This window comes from Colias croceus, chromosome 1 (assembly GCF_905220415.1).
Source record: "Colias croceus chromosome 1, ilColCroc2.1".
NCBI lineage: Eukaryota > Metazoa > Arthropoda > Insecta > Lepidoptera > Pieridae > Colias > Colias croceus.
Genome location: NC_059537.1, coordinates 13865966 through 13889708, shown reverse-complemented (window position 1 = coordinate 13889708; position 23743 = coordinate 13865966). Strand labels below are relative to the sequence as shown.

Sequence of the window (23743 nt, the reverse complement as noted above, 5' to 3'; positions counted from 1 at the left end):
TTAGTCCGGAAGCGAAATGAAGCATTAAAATTAACAGTTGACAGTAGTGACGGAGAGTGGATAGATGAGTGAACGATTTTATGGAGTGTTATGAGTTCTAGCCTCTGTCGACGCTTTTCCAACGAGACAAGATTAAATTTCTCAAGAAGACTTTCGTAGCTAGATCCACTTCGACCGATGTTGTAACGAAGAGAAACCAGCCTTAAGCAACGCTTCTGAAGTCGTTCAATGCGTTTGATGTGAATTGTATAGTGCGGTGCGGTGCGATTGAACGAATCAGGGTTTCAAATAAATGTAAAAGACTAGATGGTGTTTTAAAACCCTTCGTGATCCTTGAGATAAACCCAAGGAGACGAGAGCTTCTATTGATAATATCATCGAAATGACTTCTAAAAGACAATTTATCGTCAAAGTAAACACCGAGATCTTTAATGACGGAAACACGAGGAAGAACCTGACTTCTAAAACTGTAATTAAAATTTAATTTGTTAAACTTTCGCGTAAAGCTTATAACAGCACATTTATTAACGTTCAGGGTCATTTGGTTAAGTTCACACCATTTCGCTATAGAATCTAGGTCATTTTGTAGTATATAAGCATCTTGAATATTGGCCACAGTGGAGAATACCTTTAAGTCATCAGCATACATAAGAGATGGGCATTTTAAGTTGTCGATGAGGTCATTGATAAATACGATAAAGAGTAAGGGTCCGAGATGGGACCCTTGCGGGACGCCAGAAGGTATTAGAACAGGTGAGGATAATGAGCCATTAAGAGCAACAAGCTGACTACGGTTGGACAGGTAGGAAGTAATCCATCTGAGTAAAGAATGAATACATAATGCGCACCTATCTAGAAATTACAGCATTAGGAAAAGACAATAGAACATATTTAGAGCCTCTTTACAATAAATTCATTAGCAGATATCCTCACATTCAAGTAAGCCGTCAACGTATAGGAGATCAAAGACGAGCCATAGTCCGAAATAAATTATTATCAGATGAACGAATAGCTGAAATATCTAAAGAAGTACAACAACAACAAAATGATTTAACACAAAACTCTAGTAATAATCAATACTCGAATCCTACTGAACCAACTACACACGAACAATCACAACGAATGAGATGGACACGAGAATATAACGAAACCATAATTCGCAGCTATTTTAGGGTTACTCATTTAGAAACTAATAAAACATCATATAGAAAACAAATGCATCAAGATTTTATTTCAAAATTCCCACACCTTGAGCACATATCAGAACAGAGAGTAGCTGACCAAAGAAGGATTATAATCAACAATAGATACTTAAGTAAAGAAAAAATTGCAGATATTAAGAAAGAAGTTGCAGCGGAGCTAGGAATAACTAATTATAACCAAAATAGTGTTGAAAATACCCAAATATTAACTTTACAGCCAAATTTATCGAACGGAAACAATCACGAGTCACACGACCGATGTTTAATTAGCCAGCCTACTAATACAAACGAAACAGAAGATACACATAATATGACATCGCGATTACTGGAGCCTAGATCAACCACTGTAGAATTGCTGAACGAACAAAATAATTTATCATATATGAATAGAATTTTGAATGATGAACCGACTAATCAAACTCAAGAACAACAACAAAATAACCTGCAATCAATTGAAGAAATAGATACCGTATTTAACGAAAACCTTAGCATTTATTTACAAACAAGTCCTACAGAGCGTTCATATATACCAAAACAAAAAATTACAAAAAAATTAAACACAGCCGTGCAGTATCTAAACCAAGTTATCTTGCCCAAACATATAGACTGCGATACCGATTTTATGTCTTTACAGACAATAATTTACTGTAGTGCACTAACAGCAGCGAAGTATAACGGATCTAAAATACAAACACCATCACTAAATAATAATACACAAGCTAGAAATAAAACACACAAGCCAGGCTGGCAAAGAAGATTAGAAAAGAGGATAGAAGATTTGAGAAGTAACATAGGCAGATTGACGCAGTATATAAATAATAATAGAAGTAAAAAAGTAATAAAACATGTAAATAAAATCCTAGAAAGTTATAAAACGCACGCAACTTATGAACCAGAAAATAATAAACCCGAACATGTATTAGATACACTTAAACAAAAATTATCAGTAGCATCACAAAGATTAAAAAGGTATACAGCATGTACTCTACGTAAGGTACAAAATAATTTATTTTCTAATAACGAAAAACAGTTTTACAGGAATTTGCATAATCAACAAGCTACTCATCACAATAGCAGAAACCCGACTCCAAGTGAACTTCGAAACTACTGGGCTAATTTATGGGAACGGCCACTTGAACATAATGATCATGCTGAATGGATTGCTGACTGTAGTGTTTGAGTAAAGTATAGGTACTATATCCCCGGATGTCTCGGGTTCGCGGGTAGTGGGGAGACAGTCACGCAGCAGCCTCGGGCGTGAGCGGACGTGTGTTTACCCTAGCTACTGGCGACGTAACGAGCCATTCCCATCCACTGCGTATACGAGTGTGAACTCGTATCTACATTTGGCGACGAGGATAAAGGTCAGACTTATAATTTTAAATAATTATTCTTAGAATTTATAAAAATAAGGGAGGTAGATTACTAATGTTAATTACGTTACGTTTTGCTTTTGTTCAAGTCGTAAGCGATAAACATGATCCCACCAAAAACATTTTCATGTAAAATGTTGCCAAGACGAGCCCATATGACTCGCACTGTCAAAAAGTTATCAGATCTCATGTAGAGCCAAGCTTCTAACACTACACGCCCTAACTCTACAAGGCCTCACTTCACAAACTCTACACCTTAGTCAAAATATGTGGCTTGGCCATTTCGCTACATTCACATCGGCGTAAGGTGAAAAATTAATTCACTGATCATAACTTTTGTGTTATACAATAGTTCTTGTAGTAACGAACGGCCAAGCCACATATTTTGACTAAGGTGTAGAGTTTGTGGAGTGAGGTCTTGTAGAGTTAGGGCGTGTAGTGTTAGAAGCTTGGCTCTACATGAGATCTGATAACTTTTTGACAGTGCGAGTCATATGGGCTCGTCTTGGCAACATTTTACATGAAAATGTTTTTGGTGGGATTTCATTTCTTTTTGTAAGTTGTTTGTAACAAAATTTTATATGTCGATTAAACTTTTAATTTTTTTTTAACAAACATATATATATCTAGGGGAACCAAGTTTTAGATTATTAGATTAGACCTCTAGCGTCATCAAAATTTAATTTAAAATTACAGGTCTCATACAATCTCCCATCCCCTAGTTTAAGGGGATGGGGGAGGAAAGTTACAAGTTTTATAATTTTTTTGTTGTTTGTGTGCTAATACTAGCTTACATACAAAATTTCAGCTTTCTAGGACATTAGGAAATACCATAAGAATTTTGATGATCATCAGTGAGTCAGTGACGAAATTAGCGTTTTTTAGATATAAATAAAATCTGAAGTATAAAAGCTAATGTCATTAAAACTTATTAAGTTCAATAAGTCCGCTATTGACAATATATCCCGAAAATTTTGTTGATCTAGCATAATCCAAACCCAAGTTATGAGGGTTCAAAAAAACGTCGAAGCGCTTCGAGAAAAGGTAGGTAGTGCCCGTCGCTTGTTCGCTTGGCTCGTCTTGGCGGGGGCACTACCGTGCCCCCAGATTTAGGCTTTGAGTTTGACACATAGGAAGCGTACGTACGCGACGTCAAGGCACATAACTAAAACGTAACACTAACCTGACGCCGCGCTAATATGTCAAATGTGTTGTACCAGTATATTTTCTATGGTTGTAATGCGCAGTAACTATACTGCTAAACAGATTACCAAGCGCCAGCGCTGGGTGTACCTACTCAGACGCTTGACGTCTAAAGTTATAATTTTCATAAAATTTATATTAGTGTCCGACAAAATATTTGCGTTCTAATGTATTTGAGTAAGTATATAATTATTGTAAAACGGATATTATTAGTTAGGAAAAAACCTAGCGTGTACAAAATTATTGTATTATGATAATTCCTACTTATATACCTACTCATGACACAAACAATGATATTCTGATAATTAATGATTTCTCTTTATAACATGCTCTTAATAGCTTCACCTACTTGTATTAAGTTAGTCCTTCAGACTAGATTTTAACCCATTTTGAACGGGCAGATTTGGTTCAGTATTCGCATACTTATCAGGGATCGGTGGTAATGCAATAGTTTCTTAAGTTAATGGTTTGCGAGTTTTTAGGCTACGCGTTGGTGTATAGGGCTTTGCTTAGCGAGGCACTAGTCAATCTGTGTGACATGAGCAGAGCGTGACACTAAAGCTACGCGGTGCTAAGTACGTGCACTGTCTGCCAAAGTTATTATATTATGTAGTTACCAACATGAGGTTAAATAAGCCAAACAAAGCGGCCAATGATTTTGTATCATAAATTTTGTAGATTGTATTAAATATTATGATTTAATTATGTCATTGCTACGCTCTGTTTTATAATAGTAAATAATATGTACATTTATAGGGCTGTAACTACTTATTATAAATAATAATTATATTTTATAATATAGTCGGTATCAGAGCAATTAATAAATATGACATGATGATTTGTTTCGAAATAGAAAACTTTATGTGCCACCATAAAGAAAAAATGCAATTCTTAATAATCAAATAAAATTAAAAAGATGAAAATATAGCAATAGCGGCAAAAAGGATTACCGCAAAGCAGCAACCATTAATTGAAGGGTATGGCTGCTCAGAGGAGACCACGTGACTGTACGGATGCAATACTTTTCTAATAAATATCACCTATATGACACTGTGTTTTTCTAGCAGAGATAGAGACAGACATATATTTGTTTATATAATATGTTGTCGTAAAAAGTAAATGAAGACATAACTAATTCCTCTTCTACGTATTAGTTGTTCAAATATTATACTTAATTCATATAATATCCGCCTACTGTACCATAACCTCTTTTGCTGTTATTTATTGTCTTTCTGTCAACTTCATCTGTGTGTACAATAAAGTATTTTTATTATTTATTATTATAACACTCTTTACGCGTGCACACTGCACAGTACCCGCTGTACACATTTGTATGGCCATAAAACTATTTAGAGTATTTAGTCGGAAGTTTTATGTAGGTACTACAACTTATACTTACTGGATACAAAATCTATTAACTGTACTGTAGTATCTTATAGCTATATAATTGTGTACCGACTAAATGAAATAAAATAATATTATGTAAGTAGTTTCCAAAAGAAAGATATAACTTTATAATTGATCTACGCTTGATCTACGTATTTCGCTTAAGCATGCAATTGTAAATATTAATTTTATATTCGATAAATATATACATTATACATACTGGCTGACCCGACAGACGTTGTCTTAATTATGAATATGAACGGTCAAACGCGTAGTCTTCTAATTATTAAATAGCGCCATCTATTGAATACTTACTCAATCCAGTCAATAGATGCCGCCATATTATGTAAGTATCGATTGGAGTTAACAGATACACAGAGAACTGACTGTCAAATAATTAAAAAATATATATATATTATATATGTACATTTTTGCGACTATAAACTGAAATGTAACCTATCCTATCTTCAAGTTAGACGAGACTGCACACTGGGTGCAAATCAAATTTAAAATAATAATAATGAATAAAATTATTGGTTTATGCAAGATGTATAGGCAGTACGAGCCTTCATTAAATGTAAATCGTGCGTGATTGGTTGTATAGGCAGTACGAGCCTTCATTAAATGTAAATCGTGCGTGATTGGTTGTATAGGCAGTACGAGCCTTCATTAAATGTAAATCGTGCGTGATTGGTTGTATAGGCAGTACGAGCCTTCATTAAATGAAAATCGTGCGTGATTGGTGACATAGGCAGTACGAGCCTTCATTAAATGTAAATCGTGCGTGACTGGTGACATAGGCAGTACGAGCCTTCATTAAATGAAAATCGTGCGTGATTGGTTGTATAGGCAGTACGAGCCTTCATTAAATGTAAATCGTGCGTGATTGGTTGTATAGGCAGTACGAGCCTTCATTAAATGTAAATCGTGCGTGATTGGTTGTATAGGCAGTACGAGCCTTCATTAAATGTAAATCGTGCGTGATTGGTTGTATAGGCAGTACGAGCCTTCATTAAATGTAAATCGTGCGTGATTGGTGACATAGGCAGTACGAGCCTTCATTAAATGAAAATCGTGCGTGATTGGTGACATAGGCAGTACGAGCCTTCATTAAATGTAAATCGTGCGTGATTGGTTGTATAGGCAGTACGAGCCTTCATTAAATGTAAATCGTGCGTGATTGGTTGTATAGGCAGTACGAGCCTTCATTAAATGAAAATCGTGCGTGATTGGTGACATAGGCAGTACGAGCCTTCATTAAATGTAAATCGTGCGTGACTGGTGACATAGGCAGTACGAGCCTTCATTAAATGAAAATCGTGCGTGATTGGTTGTATAGGCAGTACGAGCCTTCATTAAATGTAAATCGTGCGTGATTGGTGACATAGGCTGTACGAGCCTTCATAAATTGTAAATCGTGCGTTATTTGTTATATAGGCTATATAAATGGCCTTCATAAATGGTAAATTGTACGTAATTGTTAGCTGTAGGCAGTATGAGCCTTCATTATATTAATGAAAAGCATACGTACCGGTGTTATCACATGAAATCAAACCTGATTTTAGGTTGTGCCTATTGGACTAAAGAATGACTAACTTACTTTCCCTCCTGGTATACTCGACCTAGAAGATGACAATTCAACACTTGCTTTTTGTTGGAAAAGATGGAAAGGGTGTTCTTGGATTTTCTTGGATGCGCGAAAGGCGCCGAAAAGAATAGGGCCACTTTGTTATTGTTAAGTGGATCTGAGTTACAGGAGACTATTTACAGTCTACCTGAAATATATGTAACTGATTCTGAAGGAGTCGGTGTAGTTATTTGCCACAGCTATAGGAAAATAAGACGAGAAGCTACAATGGGGAGTCTATGTTAGCACTGCCGCTGCTAGGACACCAGCTCAGCTGCGTACAGTTCGGAACATGAGGCATCATTTCACGGATAAAGATACGACTAGATTGGTTTATTAACTACTTTCATGGCATAAGGTTACTATGGGGCTGGCTTGGCTTGGCAGCAGATATTGAAACTGTTTTTATATTACACAAATGGTCCATACGCATTTATATAAATTACGTGCTCGGGACTCACTAAGAGATACTGGCATCCTTACTGTACCTTCACAGTATATAATTAAATTTTAATAACGTTTTAAATATACGCAATAATACTGACTTATACTCAAGAGAAGGAGATGGACATTGTTATCACATAAGGAACAAAAATAAAATTGACATGCTATTTTTCCGGCTATCTAATGGGTCAAGATATAATATATATAACTCTTTTGGAATAGAACTCCTGATAGAATTAAAGAGTTTAATATTGGTAATTTTAAAACTTAAATATAAAACGTATTAGTTCAGTGAGCCTAGTACAGCATTAAGGAATATAATATGTATTATGGAGAATGAAAAGCCATGGAGGCTTGTCGCGTGGGATCCACGGGACAGTTCTTTGGCATCATCATTATGTTATATTTACATACCCTACTGTTATGTTAAATTAAAATGTAATATTGTCATGATGTTAGAGGAGCAGCTAAAAAGTTTCTTGCCGGTTCCATTCATGGATGCTGCTTTCCGAATTGGTGGTAAAGTGTGAAATTATGTTACGACGGTTCAAAAGAGCTTCTAGAAGAAGTCTTATTGAATGAATAAATGTTGAGTTTGTGTTTTTAATTATCGAAAGGTATGTTCAACAAACATAACATAACATAATAGGAAGAAGGAGAGATATTCGAGAAGTTGTAGGAAAACTGCGGAACCAAGCTGGAAAGTTGATTATACAAACAAGCTCGGAAGAACAACTGATGAAATGAAATTCTTTTGGAAAACAGGGACATTCTCTGGAAGACAGAAAATAAAGATAAAATTTCCTCTCGGTTGTATAACGAACAAGAATTTGACAATTCCGATGTTAGGGACAGGAATTAAAAAACAATAGAAAATAACATACAGATAGAAAGAGGTGATTTTGAGGTCAAATAACAGGTGATAAAGTATATGTAAAGGAGATGTAGAATCAACAAAGCTAAAAACAGTGTAATATTTATGGCTATTAAAATATATAATAAAATACCGGACAATTTCAAGGAACTACCAGTAAATCTTTTCAAAAATAAACTGACGAACTGGCTAATGTTAAAACAATTTTATGACATTGAAGAATTTATGACTTTGAAGTGAGAAGATTGTGTGATAAGTGTGTGATTTAATCGTGTAAATCGTAGTGCGTTCGTGTAATTGTGAAAATTGAATTGTGTGTATATTTAAATAATAATTAGACTAATCAACTTTCTGTTTAATATTTGCACACCCAATCAATGGGTATTGGGTAGAATGTGTTAGCCACATAATATTGTAATTTAAAGATCTATAATTTGTACTACATTCTTGCAAATAAATATAATTTGAATTTTGAATTTGAATTTGATGAAGAAGCGTAACAAACTGACAGCAAACTTTAAATCAACTCGAAACAGTGTAGAACGATTAGAAGGTGGATACGTACTTGTCAGAAATGTGGATACTAGCCAAAAGCATAGAAGTAATGTGACTTAATAAAAACAGAGGGGGAATGGAATGGAAGCGGTCCAGAAAGTTCAGGATAGAGGTGGAGACAACGGTGATGTAAATGAAAGCGAAGAATACCGCTAATGAAATACCTAACTAAATCAGTCTGATAGCTTTCTATAATGTATGTTTGTTGTAAACAATTATTATATTTAAATAAAAGAAAAAATAGAATAAGGAAGGGATGTAGTGTTTGAGTAAAGTATAGGTACTATATCCCCGGATGTCTCGGGTTCGCGGGTAGTGGGGAGACAGTCACGCAGCAGCCTCGGGCGTGAGCGGACGTGTGTTTACCCTAGCTACTGGCGACGTAACGAGCCATTCCCATCCACTGCGTATACGAGTGTGAACTCGTATCTACACTGACGAAGAAAATAAATATTCTGATTTGGAAACAATGCATTTTGAAAATATAACGTCTGAAATTTTTATAAACTCACTATCAAAGTTAAAGAATTGGAAATCCCCAGGATCAGATAATATTCATAGTTTCTGGTACAAAAAGTTAACATATATTCACCCCTTTTTAATGGACCATATCAATAATTTCATTCTTCACCCTGAATCAATTCCCCCTTTCATAACAGAAGGAATAACACATATGATACCAAAAGATCCTTCAGAACCACTTAACCCAGCAAAATACAGACCTATTACCTGCCTACAAACAATTTATAAGATAGTTACTTCTTGTATAGCTGAAACTATAAATAAACACGTTAATAAAAATAACCTAATAAGCGAGGAACAAAAAGGATGTAGAAAATTTAGTCAAGGATGTAAAGAGCAGTTGATTATCGATTCCGTTATTCTTAAACAGGTACTGAAGTAGAAAAAAGATTTATTCACAATGTACATAGATTATAAAAAAGCATATGATTCGGTCCCACATTCGTGGTTATTTAAAGTGTTAGATTTATACAAAGTTAACCCAATTATAATAGATTTCCTTTTAGTCGCGTCAAAAAAATGGGCCACCCGATTAAAGATTAATACTTGCAATGGATTCCAACTAACAGATAGCATTAAAATACAACGTGGCATTTTCCAGGGGGACTCTCTTAGCCCCCTTTGGTTCTGCCTCGCTCTCAATCCACTATCAAACATTTTAAATGCCCACGACTTAGGTTTCCCTCTTAAATATACTCCTAACATAAACGCACAAATATCCAGTATTAGAAATAATGACGCTGTAAAAATTACGCACCTACTCTACATGGATGATATAAAACTATACACTTCTTCACAAAATGATATGAATAAACTTGCACAACTGACTGAAAATTTTTCAAAAGACATCTGTATGCAGTTTGGTATTGACAAGTGCAGGATAAATTCTGTTAAAGCGGGCCGTAATCATGAACACTTTTACGTTTTAGATACAGGAGATAAAATAGATCCACTAGACCAAAATAGCACATACAGATATTTAGGATATAATCAGGCAAAACAAATCTTAAACAAAGAAACCAAAATAGATCTTACCAACCAATTTAAGAATAGACTAAATGTACTTCTAAAATCCAAGTTAAATGCAAGAAATTTAATAAAAGCAATAAATACATATGCAATACCTATCCTCACATACTCTTTTGGAATTATAAACTGGTCAAAATCAGAACTTAAAAACATCCAACGCATTATCAACGTAAACATGAGCAAAAATAGAAAACATCATCCAAGATCATGCAGCCAACGTTTAACTTTGCCAAGAATTGATGGAGGGAGAGGACTTATAGATATTGTCAATCTTCACAACAAGCAAATAGCCACTCTTAGAAAGTTTTTCCATAATAAAGCAGTTACAGTAATATTGCACAATGCCATCGTACAAAACGATAAAAAGTTTACTCCACTTAATTTATCTGACCATACAACCCAACGAAATGAGACCCTGATAAGTAATAGTACTAAAGTAGCGGCATGGACCCAAAAATCACTTCATGGAAGACATATCCAACATCTTAATTTACCTCAAGTAGATAAGGCAGCATCAAATACATGGCTTAAGAGAGGAGAGCTCTTTCCTGAGACTGAGGGCTTCATGCTAGCTATACAGGACCAAGTTATCGAAACACGCAATTATCAGAAGTATATTATCAAAAATTTATCATCAGATATTTGTAGAAAATGCAATAGTGCACCAGAAACCATCCAACATATAACAGGAGCATGTAAAGCAATAACCCAATCCGACTACAAACACCGTCATGATCAGATAGCCAGCATTATCCACCAGCAATTAGCGCAAAAATACAAACTTATTCCATACGACAATACACCATACTATAAATATATACCAGAAACCATCATAGAAAATAACTCTCATAAATTATACTTTGACAGAACTATATTAACTGATAAAACTGTACACTACAATAGACCTGACATTACACTTATTGATAAAAAAGAAAAAAAGGCATTAATAATAGATATAGCTGTACCTAATACTCATAATCTTCCAAATACTATAGCCGAAAAACTGAATAAATATATAGAACTTAAACAAGAAATAACAAAAATGTGGAAACTACAAAATGTTAGCATAGTGCCCATAGTGATCTCCACTACAGGGGTTATACCCACTCAACTTCACAAATCCATAGAATTACTAGAGTTACCAAAACATACATACATAAAATTACAAAAGGCGGCAATATTAAATACATGTAGAATAGTACGCAAATTTCTTCAGACAGAGAATGAATGATAGACAACAACTATAAAAATATAATTATATAGCTTACACTTGGTTTACGCCCGTGTATTCTATTAATACCAGCTGAACATAAGCTGAGAATGCAAAGCATTAAAAAAATATAATAATAATAAGGGCGTAGGGATGTGACGACCCCATCGCCCACGGTTGGAATATCTATTGTCTATGTGACAATAGATATTTCACCCGTGCAATCAGTCAACCCGCAGGACACCTTGTGGCGGGGTGTCGGGGAGTAGCGACCACGCGGGAACCGAGTGCTCCCGGGGGAGGACCCTGTCTTCATCTCCGGCTTGCCTTTACTGGCCGGTCGGAGTGAAGTCTGACGAGGACAGGACCCCCCACCTCTGGCTTGCCTTAACCGGCCGGCCAGAGTGGAGTCGCGAGAGCTTTTAGCTCGAAGGGTGGATGCGAATCGTAAGTGGCGAGTGGGCACGTGATGCTGGACCCTCAGGGAGCGCGTGATCGTAGTTTAAAGTCCAGGGACGCCTCTCCACCCTTAGCTGCTCACAATATGTTGCCCCCTTGTCGCACTATTGCAGCGACTTATTTCGGGGGCCCATACAGTGAGAGGGCGAGTCACCACCTGCCAACATATTTTTACTTTCTTTTAGTAGAAAGGCAGGTGCCATAGTTTCCCATAGTCCCCAATACCAGTCCACTTAGCATCCCAATCCATAGCCCGGTTTATTTTGCATCCATTTCTCACAATAGTCCTACATCGGCCGCGGACTGCCCAGGGCTGTATCTCTATAGTGCAGTTATGGGCAGGCTGCGGCTGGTGTCCCACAACACATTAAAATTCTCAAAGGGCCTCTGCGTGTTGGATCCGTGTCCCCACGTAAGCCTTCCAAAGATCCGGGTACCGTCCTTATGGTGGTACCCGAGTATTATGGAAACGAGAAACATAATAATAATAGTCCTACATCGGCCGCGGACTGCCCAGGGCTGTATCTCTATAGTGCAGTCATGGGCAGGCTGCGGCTGGTGTCCCACAACACAGTAAAGTTCTCGAAAGGGCCTCTGCGTGTTGGATCCGTGTCCCCACGTAAGCCTTCCAAAGGACCGGGTACTTTCCTTATGATGGTACCCGTGTATTATGGAACTGAGATACATAATAATAATAAAGGCGTAGGGATGTGACGACCCCATCGCCCCCGGTTGGCATATCTACAATAGATATCCCAACCGTGCAGTCAGTCACCCCGCAGGGCACCTTGTGGCGAGGTGTCGGGGAGTAGCGACCCCGCGGGAACCGAGTGCTCCCGGGGGAGGTCCCTGTCCTCACCTCTGGGCTGTCCCGGTGGCAGTTCGGAGTGAACAATGACGAGGTTCAGGATCCCCCACCTCCGGCTTGCCTTTGTTGGCCGTCCAGAGTGGAGCCGCTAGAGCTATATGCTCGGGGGTGGAAGTGTCTAATGGCGTAATAGCGGGGAAACCCGCTCCGGGCCCGCGGGCTCGCGATGGTGAAACCGGTGCCGCACCTCTCTACACCCCCAGCCGTTCAGCTGATGTTGCCCCCTTGTTGCCATTATCGGTAACCTTTTTGGGAGCCCATCGACCGAACTGGCGAGTCACCGTCTGCCATAATTTTCAATTTTTAATATTGAAAAGGCAGACGTCCATAGCCCCCATAGACCCAATATACCAGTCCATCTAACACCCCCTTCCATAACCCAGTTTTATTCATTTCCATTTTTCTGCAATAGTCCTACATTGGCCGCGGACTGCCCAGGGCTGTATCTCTATAGTGCAGCCATGGGCAGGCTGCGGCTGGTGTCCTACAACACATTAAATTCTCTAAAGGGCCTCTGCGTGTTGGACCTGTGTCCCCACGTAAGCCTTCCAAAGGACCGGGTATCATCCTTACGGCGATACCCGTGTATTATGGAGAGAGACATAATAATAATAATAACTAGCTGGCCCGGCGAACTTTGTACCGCCCAGTCAATGAATGTCGTGTTACCTTTGGGCTTGGAACTAATTTAGGCTATGATGAACGGAATACAATGATACAAAATAAATATAGATATAGGTATAATGGCTTTTTATTTCGATGAATAACACATATAGAAATAGAATAAAAAAATAATTACTTAAATATTTCATACCTACACGTGTCAGAGAAAAATTGCCTATTAAATTAAACTACGTTTTGCAGCCAGGGATGCACTCGAATTAACTCATTTCGTTCTTTAACTGGTGTCGACCACAAATCATTTCCTTTCACTTTAATTATGATAGTTCTACTTCTACCACTATCATCGGGCAACCGACGATGATACAGTGGGTAACCATCGTTGCCTGTGATGGTCTTTGCCGTCAATTTTCGTGGATACCTTTTGGAACACTCGCTGTCAACCATGCATGGTGATTGGCGGTTGATGGTGCCACACAAGAAGCTTATATCTAATACACTGGAGATTTCGGTATGAACATTGACGTGTAACAAGAAAATATTGCCCAGTTCATGTTTTTTATCACTTTCACACCTAACTTGGTATTGCCACTGTTAATACGAAGTTTTCCCAAGGCTACTATGTATGCTGTAATATTCTGTGCAAAAGGTTAGTTTTTGTACATGAGTTTTTTGATAAATTGCCAACAACGTCATTCAGAAGCATTGTTGGATGAGACAATTATTATTTATGCTAAATAAACTAAGTATCTGAACCAATTATTAAAAAGCGATACTCCCTGATTATGGGTAGTCACCATAATAAAATTGTAGCTACTCTCACTTTGTCAATATGGCATGTGTGTCAAAAAAATTGCGTCGCTTCGAATATTTAAGTTAATAATGTTGCTTATTTAATGAATATTTTCCGAATATAAAGAATGCATTGTATTGTGCAAAATTGCAGAAGTGTTTGGACACCAAATTCTGGCATAGAATTTCACAGGCAAGTGTATATTTACGTTATTTACAATATTCCTCAATACTCCTGCATTTACCTGTTTAGAATCATTTCAATGGCAAAAATTGTCTAATTTAGCATCATTTTAGTAAGCAGTCATGTTAAATTTGTTATTTCCCTAATACTTTATCATTTTTCAACAAGTTTTCAATAAACAGATTTAACAAGTAAGGTAACTATGATGACGAGTTTTTATGGATAGCGAAGAGAATATATTGTAATAACAATATTATGATGAAAATTTAGAACACCATTTTAAAGATTGTTACTAGTAATGAAACAACACATGACATCGGTATTGCACTCACATGTAGTTATAAGATTGTTCGTTTTTACATTGAAATTTATACTTTTTTAACTTACCTCATATTTTTTTGTTTTACGTATTTCAGCTTTCCAAAAAGTAAAATAAAAAGAAATATATGTGCCCATCAAGGTTACTGAGGATTACGACCCAGAAAAAAATACCTTTTGAAAAATAAACTTTGTAAAGTTAGCTGAAATTTGTGCAAGGCTGCTATAAACAGTTTTTCTTTGATGATTCTGGCTTGAAATTGACCCGTCGAAGCAACGCGTTTAAAAAGAAGATCTGAGTAGCTAACAATTTGTTAAACAGCATCTGATGTAAAACACAACTTTCCTCTATTTACAAAGGATGTTAATGCTATATATCGGTTCATATCCAAGCTTTGTAGCCAAAAGTTATTTATAACTATCATTCTATACCAATTAAAATTGTATGTACCTACCTATAAAGTATGACCATAATATTATAATATAAATACTGTTAAAAATATATGTCGTTATTATTTATAGACCATGATTTTTATTTTTTTCTATTTTGAAAAATCCTGAATTTACAAACCATCGTGGTCACTCGACAGAAAGAGACAAATAACATGACTGACGTCATTGAATGTCATAGTTTCTTGTTTCAAGTTAATGGTCATAGTGCAATCTCCAGTGTATTAGAGGATATAAGCTTCTTGGTGCCACACGGTCCATGAATCATATGTTCGTGATTAGAACATCATGTCATATCGTTCTGGATCGGTTACAGGATTAGCAATCCCCGCACATACAATTTTTATTCGCCCGAATTCTTTCGACTAACCAAATTAAAATGTGTGCATGCTGCAAGCCTTATTTTTGTCATTCGATTGAATACATCCATCATTGAATTATCCCAAAGATGTGTTGCTTTTGTAACTCATAATCGGATTTTTTGCTTGAAAACATGTGTGGTAATGTTGAGCCGATCACTTGATATATGTCCGGGAAGCAGCAGTTGAATAATTTCCATCCATTTCGGATTACATGTAAATATTGTACCTAATGAATAGATCTGGCCGACCATAAAGACGAAAATATTATGTATGTCATTGCATCTTGCGCATATTCATGACCTGTGTATGTCGCAGTAAACAGACCAACATTTTCTGCATCTTCTTCTCTGTGCTAATTGCATCGCGTAAAAGGATGTAATCTTCAAAACGCAATTCAGCTTGGTTCGAACCAATGAATCAGGGGCTTCGTTTAGGTCATTAGAAGGTCCTTAGGTTAACGCAATATTGTTGAAGCAGTCGACGAAATTCCAACAAATTATAATTGTCAGAATTTTTACATTTTTATAGAATTTCTTTTTAATAATTAAGCGAACTAACCTTCTTGGTTAGATTCCTCACCAAAAATACCATATTAATTTTTGAAAACACGCGTAAACACAATCATTTGAGGAATTTTTATATATCTGCTTTTATTGCACTTTTTGATAATTGATTTAAAAAAAATACAAACAATATTTATTCACCCTTTTTACTTTTTAATTATTTTACACATAATACATTTTTGAACGCATGAATGTCAAACATTATTTTCCGTATTTGACAGGATTGACAACTAATGATTGACATGTACGAAAATCAAAATTTTTGGAAAATATTTATTCGTCTAGTTTTTGTTGTTTTTATGATTTATTCTTCTATTCTGGGCGGTGACAAATCCAACAAATCCAAAACCATGAAAATTGGTTCAGCAGATCTCGAGTTATAAGTGTTGGAACATACAGACTTTCTTTTATACAGGGTTACAGGTTAAGTCGACCTATTCCTGTTAAGAGCGTATTGTAGGGGTCAAAACAAACTGATTTGATCTTATAATACCATATCCAAAAGTTAGTCATTGAAGAGTTATTGCAATTTTAATTTTTTTCTTGAAAATGCAACTTTATCTTCGCATTTAGCGTTTAATTTTTTATTTTACTTATTTGGTCTGGGTTTTTTTGAGTTCGTGGGTTCGTTGATACCGTCTTGATAAAATTTGGACTCATCTGTCCATAATTTTTTTTTGAAAAACGAAGGGTTTTTGACTAAGAGTACTCTGCGGAAAAGGTTTCGAATATGTGTTCGCAATAGAGGAAGTCATGTTGAGCAGGAACTGTAAAGTTTTTAAGAAAAATAAATTATGACAAAATTTATTCTGATGTTGTACTTTACTACCACTGTCCCATGTTTATCCCCGATTTCTTGGAATCTACGAATGCTACCTGAAGTTATCATACCTTTTTACATAGCTAAGAACATGTACATGTTTTTAGAAACATCTGCAGACACATTTTCATAGAGATTTTTTTCAATATCTTTCTTTAAAACGAGTTAACTAAATTACTTTAATGTTATTATTTTTAGATTAAAAGCCATTTCTTTGAATTGTTTGCAGCGATATGGATTTTTATTGCTGAGAATTATTGTTTAACTCAACCTTTACATAAAAACTCAAAAAAACCCAGACCAAATAAGTAAAATAAAAAATTAAACGCTAAATGCGAAGATAAAGTTGCATTTTCAAGAAAAAAATTAAAATTGCAATAACTCTTCAACGACTAACTTTTGGATATGGTATTATAAGATCAAATCAGTTTGTTTTGATCCCTACAATACGCTCTTAACAGGAATAGGTCGACTTAACCTGTAACCCTGTATATATAGATTTGGGTCTTTTTACACCACCATCAAGATAATTAAGTCCCGACCTTGAGCCGGTTCCCGAGGAACACAGCGCGTTCCCGTTTCCTGTGCATGAAGTCTGTGTGGTGCAGCCAGCGGTGCTCGGGGCACTCCTCCGCGGTCGGACGCTTCAGTGGGACCTTCTTGAACACGAACATTAGGAAACGGGTCGCTTCCTGTCAAATAGAATTTAATTATTAATGTTAATATGTATGTCACCTTTTAAAGTGGAAGTCATTTTTCGACCAGTAAATAGTTGGATCATACGTGTCAGTTATTTTAAATAATCTTATATTTTTCATTCGATTCATTCATTGAATAATTCGTCATTTTATAAAGCAAATATGTAAAATATAGTCTGCAAAAATGGTTGCAAGACACACAGAAGACTTTTTTTGCAAAAATAGTATTCTTTTTTTAGATACTTTTTTTTCTACATGTTATAGAGCAGCATAAGAATATAGCCAACTAGAAAATTAATTAACTAAAAGGGGTAAAATCTACGGTTAAGTTACACAGGACTAACGAGACAAAATAATAATAATTCACTCATTGTAAATAAATATAATATTCCTGAATTTATATTTTTTTTGGTTTTTATGGCATTCAAATCCATACTAATATTATAAATGCGAAAGTAACTCTGTCTGTCTGTCTGTCTGTTACTCAATCACGCCTAAACTACTGAACCAATTTTCATGAAATTTTGTATGGAGATATTTTGATACCCGAGAAAGGACATAGGCTACCTTTTATTGCGAAATATGTACCACGGGCGAAGCCAGGGCTGACCACTAGTGCTTTATAAATATAAATTTATAAATAATAGAAAAAATTCGATCACGAGGCGGGACTCGAACCCGCATCCTTCGCGCGCCTTCCTTAAGACACATAAAACTGAAAGAATCTAGACACGCGGCAGCGTGTCAAGCCGAGTTCAAGCGAAGAGAACTGGCGAGCAGCAGCCGTGTGTATATTTACACGAACCATTTCGAGCCACTTTTCACCCCCTTATAACTCGAAAACTATTTAAGTTATATAAACCAAATTTGGTACATATCAAGAGGACCTCAAGATAAACAAGAACCTTAAATTTCATAAATACAGATTAAACAGTTGCGTAGATATTAATATCCAAAAATCGCAATTTTTAAGACTGACTGACTTATAGACATATACAAAACCTAACCCACTTCCAGATGACCTAGAAAGTTCAAATTTTGTAATCAACTAGGTAATAGTGAGTGTACAAAGGAAAAAATCAGAAAATACTGAATTTATTTGTATTTAATTTTTTTTTCAATGACATAAATTTTGTTTGTATGGAAAAATGGAAAAGTTTAAAAAAAAAGAAAATAGTATATTCACCTTACTAGTCTTAAAAAATAGATCAAAACTAATCAGTGGCCGAAAAAAATTTTGAAATCCATCAATAAATGACTGAGATATAGATTATTGAAGTTTACATATTTTAGGACGAAACATCTGTAGATTCGAAGCGCCTCTGACATCACACTCACTCGCGCTAGTAGGTATCGCTAGGGCGGATTACTTCGATTGCATGATTTCTTTATTCAAAACTGTTATTAAACGTAAAATAAAAGAAAATTGTAATAAAAATATTGCCTTTATTGCTCATACAGTTAAAAATAATATATAATTTTACATATTCACATTTATTTATTCTTTATTTATGAGTGTTTAGTTTAGTTTTAATTTCAGTGTAAATAAATAAATAAATAAATAAAATCTTTATTTTGCTTTAAACATTGTATTCAATGGTGATACAATTATAATAATAAAGCACAAACATGTTTAGCCAATACAAGCATGCAAAAATAATTACCATAAATGGTGTAATGGAAGAAGGCTTCGTCGAAGGTCGAAATGATTTAATTTGCGTAATATTAATATGAGTGAAACATCTTTAGGCGCGTTTAGAGTAAAATTTCAAGATCGCGTCATGGCAATACCGTAACGTCATGGAGTAAGGCGACGATTCTTCTACAACGATCTTTGCATCTTGGTAATAAATAGTGTGTGTACAAATTCACGCTGGATGTTTAGAAAATCATGTAATCTTTTAAACAGAAAACGAGTTAAAAAATTGCAGATAATGACGGGGCAATGTGCGCTGACATTCATAACATACAAGAAAATATAGAAAATAATACTAAACAAACCATACAGAGAAAACGCAAGAAAAAAAAATCGTATATAAAAAGTATTATATTTATAAAGTAAATCAAATTTGCAGAGTAATTTTCTGTACAAAAAGTAATGATATCCCACCAAAAACATAAATGTAAAAATTGGAGCCGAGTTCAATCGTTGACTTAATTTGCCAAAAAAAGAAATGAGATCTAAATGTGTGCCAAGTTCTGCAGACAGTCCAGAAATTTATTTACAAAGATGTATTAAGTTCTTAGGTTGACTGAAAACTCAATTGTTTTATTTTCCCTTAGAGAACAATGTTTATTCCAAAATATAACTTTTTTTAATTTGAATAATATAATTATTTTCACAAAGCAAACAACTAATGACCTATTGAACCCCATAATTTGATGAGGCTAGTTTTACATACTGTTTATATTTTGTGAGGTTCTAAAAACTAGCCTCGCTTTCGCTACATTCACATCGGCGTAAGGTGAAAAATTAATTCACTGTTCATTACTTTTGTGTTATACAATAGTTCTTGTAGTAACGAACGGCCAAGCCACATATTTTGACTAAGTTGTAGAGTTTGTGAAGTTAGGCCTTGTTAGGGCGTGTAGTGTTAGAAGCTTGGCTCTACATGAGATCTGATAACTTTTTGACAGTGCGAGTCATATGGGCTCGTCTTGGCAACATTTTACATGAAAATGTTTTTGGTGGGATTTCATTTCTTTTTGTAAGTTGTTTGTAACAAAATTTTATATGTCGATTAATTTTTTTTTTAACAAGGAGTACCTATACTTATATATTATATATCTAGGGGAACCAAGTTTTAGATTATTAGATTAGACCTCTAGCGTCATCAAAATTTAATTTAAAATTACAGGTCTCATACAAACTCCCATCCCCTTGTTTAAGGGGTTGGGGGATGAAAGTTACAAGTTTTATAATGTTTTTGTTGTTTGTGTGCTAATACTAGCTTACATACAAAATTTAAGCTTTCTAGGACATTAGGAAATACCTTAAGAATTTTGATGATCATCAGTGAGTCAGTGACGAAATTAGCCTTTTTTAGATATAAATAAAATCGGAAGTATAAAAGCTAATGTAATTAAAACTTAATATTTTCAATAAGTCCGCTATTGGCAATATATCCCGAAAATTTTGTTGATCTAGCATAATCCAAACCCAAGTTATGAGGGTTCAAAAAAACGTCGAAGCGCTTCGAGAAAAGGTAGGTAGTGCCCGAGCGCTTCGCTTGTTCGCTTGGCTCGTCTTGGCGGGGGCACTAAGAGCACTACCGTGCCCCCAGATAAATTCGATTACTCAGGCGGGTCACGAGTGGCTGAGTTGGTTAGGCATCCGCCCCGGAATGGCGCGAAGGATGCGGGTTCGAATCCCGCCTCGTGATCGAATTTTTTCTATTCTTTATAAATTTATATAATATTCCTTTTAATAAAATATACTGCCTCAATTGCTTACCTGAGTGATCTCCTTATACAAATGCTCGAAGCGGTATCTCACAAAGGAGATGTTCTGTTTGGTCTCCGCGTCGTCGGAGCCCCGGAAGGGCGAAACACCCGACAGTAAGATATATGCTAGGACTCCGACCGACCATATGTCTGTCTGTGGGTACGCTGGCTCGTCGTTTATTATTTCTGGTGCTGTAATAAACATAATTATTATATGAATAATCTTGAAGATCCTGCTCGAAGGACCTATTTTTTGATGATCAATGTACGTCTTAGGACTTAGTATCCTTAAGTTTGTTCATTCAAAACTAATAAAAAATGATACTCTATGTTGTTAACACAATGTAGAGTTCACCAGACACAAGGAGTTTCAATATTCATTTAAAACAAAGTTTACACTTTTGTAACATTAGAACGACTAGACAAAAAAGGGAGAATTTTTCTATTTTAACTGTATTTACCTTCAATCAAATAAGACAATATTTTTAACCGACTTCAAAAAAAAGGAGGAGGTTATCAATTCGGCCGGTATATTTTTTTTTTTTTTTTTTTATGTATGTACACCGATTACTCCGAGGTTTCTGAACCGATTTACGTGATTCTTTTTTTGTTCGATGCAGGATGGTGTCGAATTGGTCCCATAAAAATTTTATTCGGCTAGGCCCAGTAGTTTTTATTTTATGAGCATTTTTGTCTGTACTCGATGACTTAATTGGAATGTAGCAAGTAACTTTGATTCACTTCCCGGTAACCGATTGAGCTGAAATTTTGTATAAGTGTGTAAATTGGATAGCGATGAAACATTATCATGACATAGAGCTGATTTGATGATGGAATCGGAAGGTGGCCATAGGAACTCAATAATATATTGACTCAACTTTATCGAGTTTGGGCTCGTTTGATTCGTGTTGAAAATTACACTAAAAAGTATTAAATAAAATTAACTGCGTTAAAAACAACCGACTTCAAAAACGGAAAAGTAATAAATAAAAAAGATTTGATATTATTAATTGCTACATATTATTTAGATGTGCTATTTATTAAATAGGTTTGAAGTCGGTGCCAAACACTAAGCACTTAGTATTAAGCCCGTGCACCGACATCAAACCTATTTAATAAATAGCACATCTAAATAATATGTAGCAATTAATAATATCAAATCTTTTTTATTTATTACTTTTCCGTTTTTGAAGTCGGTTGTTTTTAACGCAGTTAATTTTATTCCAATAAAGTTTAAGTTACTATAAATAACATAAATAAATAGTGTACTGGACACTAACCTTTATATTCCAAATCGCCAACTTGCGGCACACTAGTACCAAGCTTAGTAACTTTATGCGCTGAACCAAAGTCGACCAGCTTCACCTGTATCGACCTCACAGACGCCATCACCACGTTATCAGGCTGCAAGTCCAAGTGGCAGTAACCCCGCCAGTGCAAGTACTGTAACCCGTCCAACACCTGAGTGATTATAGTCGCTACCATTTGCTCCGTGTATTCATGTCGACTAGACAAATAGGTTAATATATCCGCGCCTTGTAACTTCTCTAGAATTAACGCAGCTACAGGTGTACCAGGGGTGTGGTAAGCAGCTAATAAGTTGGATATCCTCTCGTGTCTCAAACGACGCAGGCATTCGAACTCCCTTTGAATCTGGACTTCCGTTTCCGGTCGACTTTCTAGAATCTTCGCGACGACCACGCTGTCGTCTTTCTTGTCTATTCCTTTGACGACAATCGAGAATTTACCTCGCCACAATTCGGATACGAAACTATATCTTTCCGTGAAGTCATCAGCTGTTCCCCATTCTGGCGGGTTCTCTTCAGTTCCGTAATCTAATTTCGGTCTATCTTCATCTAGAACGATTTCTTGTCCAGATTCAGTCATTTGCTGCAAGTGTTTCATCGCTTTCGTGACTTGGACCTTCTGGGCGCCAGATTCTTTGGTCTTTACCAAGTTGGTAGGGATTCCTTTGTCACTCCAGCCGATTCTATTACGAGATGAGAGTCTAAATTGATAGCTAGTGTTTGGTACAAGGTCTCTGATGACGAAGAATTCGTGGTCAATGTTCTCGGCTACGGTTTTCCATTCGACGCTGTCTCCTTCCTTGTATTGCAGACTGTAGCATACTACAGGCGAATTGCCATCGTACTTCGGTTGCTTCCACCTGAGAAGTACTTCTGTGTCGGACACTTCGGTAGCTGTAGGACTGTCAGGAGCATCAGGAATCGTGGCTTCGACGATCCTTGTTCTTGCAACGGTTTGTCCCACTTTATTCCTCGCTACGACTTTGTAGAAGCCGATGTCATGATGCATCGCTGGGTCGAAGGTTAATGTGGACCTGCCTTGGTCGTCTTCAACGATTTTGATGCGTTGTCCTTCAGCTATGACCATGTCGTTTTTGAACCATTGGATAATGGGTTTCGGATCACCGACCGCGTAGCAAGAGAGTTGAGCTGGTTCTCCTTCTCTTATGGGTAGAACTTGGGGTTTCTCTCTGAAGAATGGTAAGTGGCCATCCTTTTTGGACTCCATGAAGGCTTGAGCTTCAGCGTAGCTGTCGAGTCTGGTTCCGAGCTCGTGCCTGAGCCGGCGGATGGTGTAGCTCTCGGTGCCGTAATTGTTGATTCTCTCTTTCCTTTCGTCGTCTATTTCTTCGTCCATGACGTCGGTGAAGCGACGACGCTCACGAATGATGGGTGTCTGCAAAAATAAATTTAACGGTCATGATATTATCAT

At 36.2% G+C, this 23743-nt stretch overlaps 1 protein-coding gene across 13 annotated transcripts in view; it reads right to left on the bottom strand.

Annotated features, from left to right (window-relative positions):
* The window catches only part of LOC123696589 (obscurin), a 168913-nt gene that overhangs the window by 14500 nt on the left and 130670 nt on the right, over window positions 1-23743 (bottom strand). For 12 of the 13 annotated variants that reach the window (XM_045642962.1, XM_045642946.1, XM_045642954.1 and 9 more), the window contains 3 exons: window positions 22285-23707; window positions 21015-21196; window positions 17405-17554 (listed from right to left, as the gene is read on the bottom strand). In XM_045642962.1, coding sequence (XP_045498918.1) covers window positions 17405-17554; window positions 21015-21196; window positions 22285-23707 — 1755 coding nt within the window. Of the gene's footprint in view, window positions 1-16224; window positions 16455-17353; window positions 17555-21014; window positions 21197-22284; window positions 23708-23743 lie in introns of those variants that run through there. The other variant, XM_045642883.1, reaches the window with a different exon arrangement.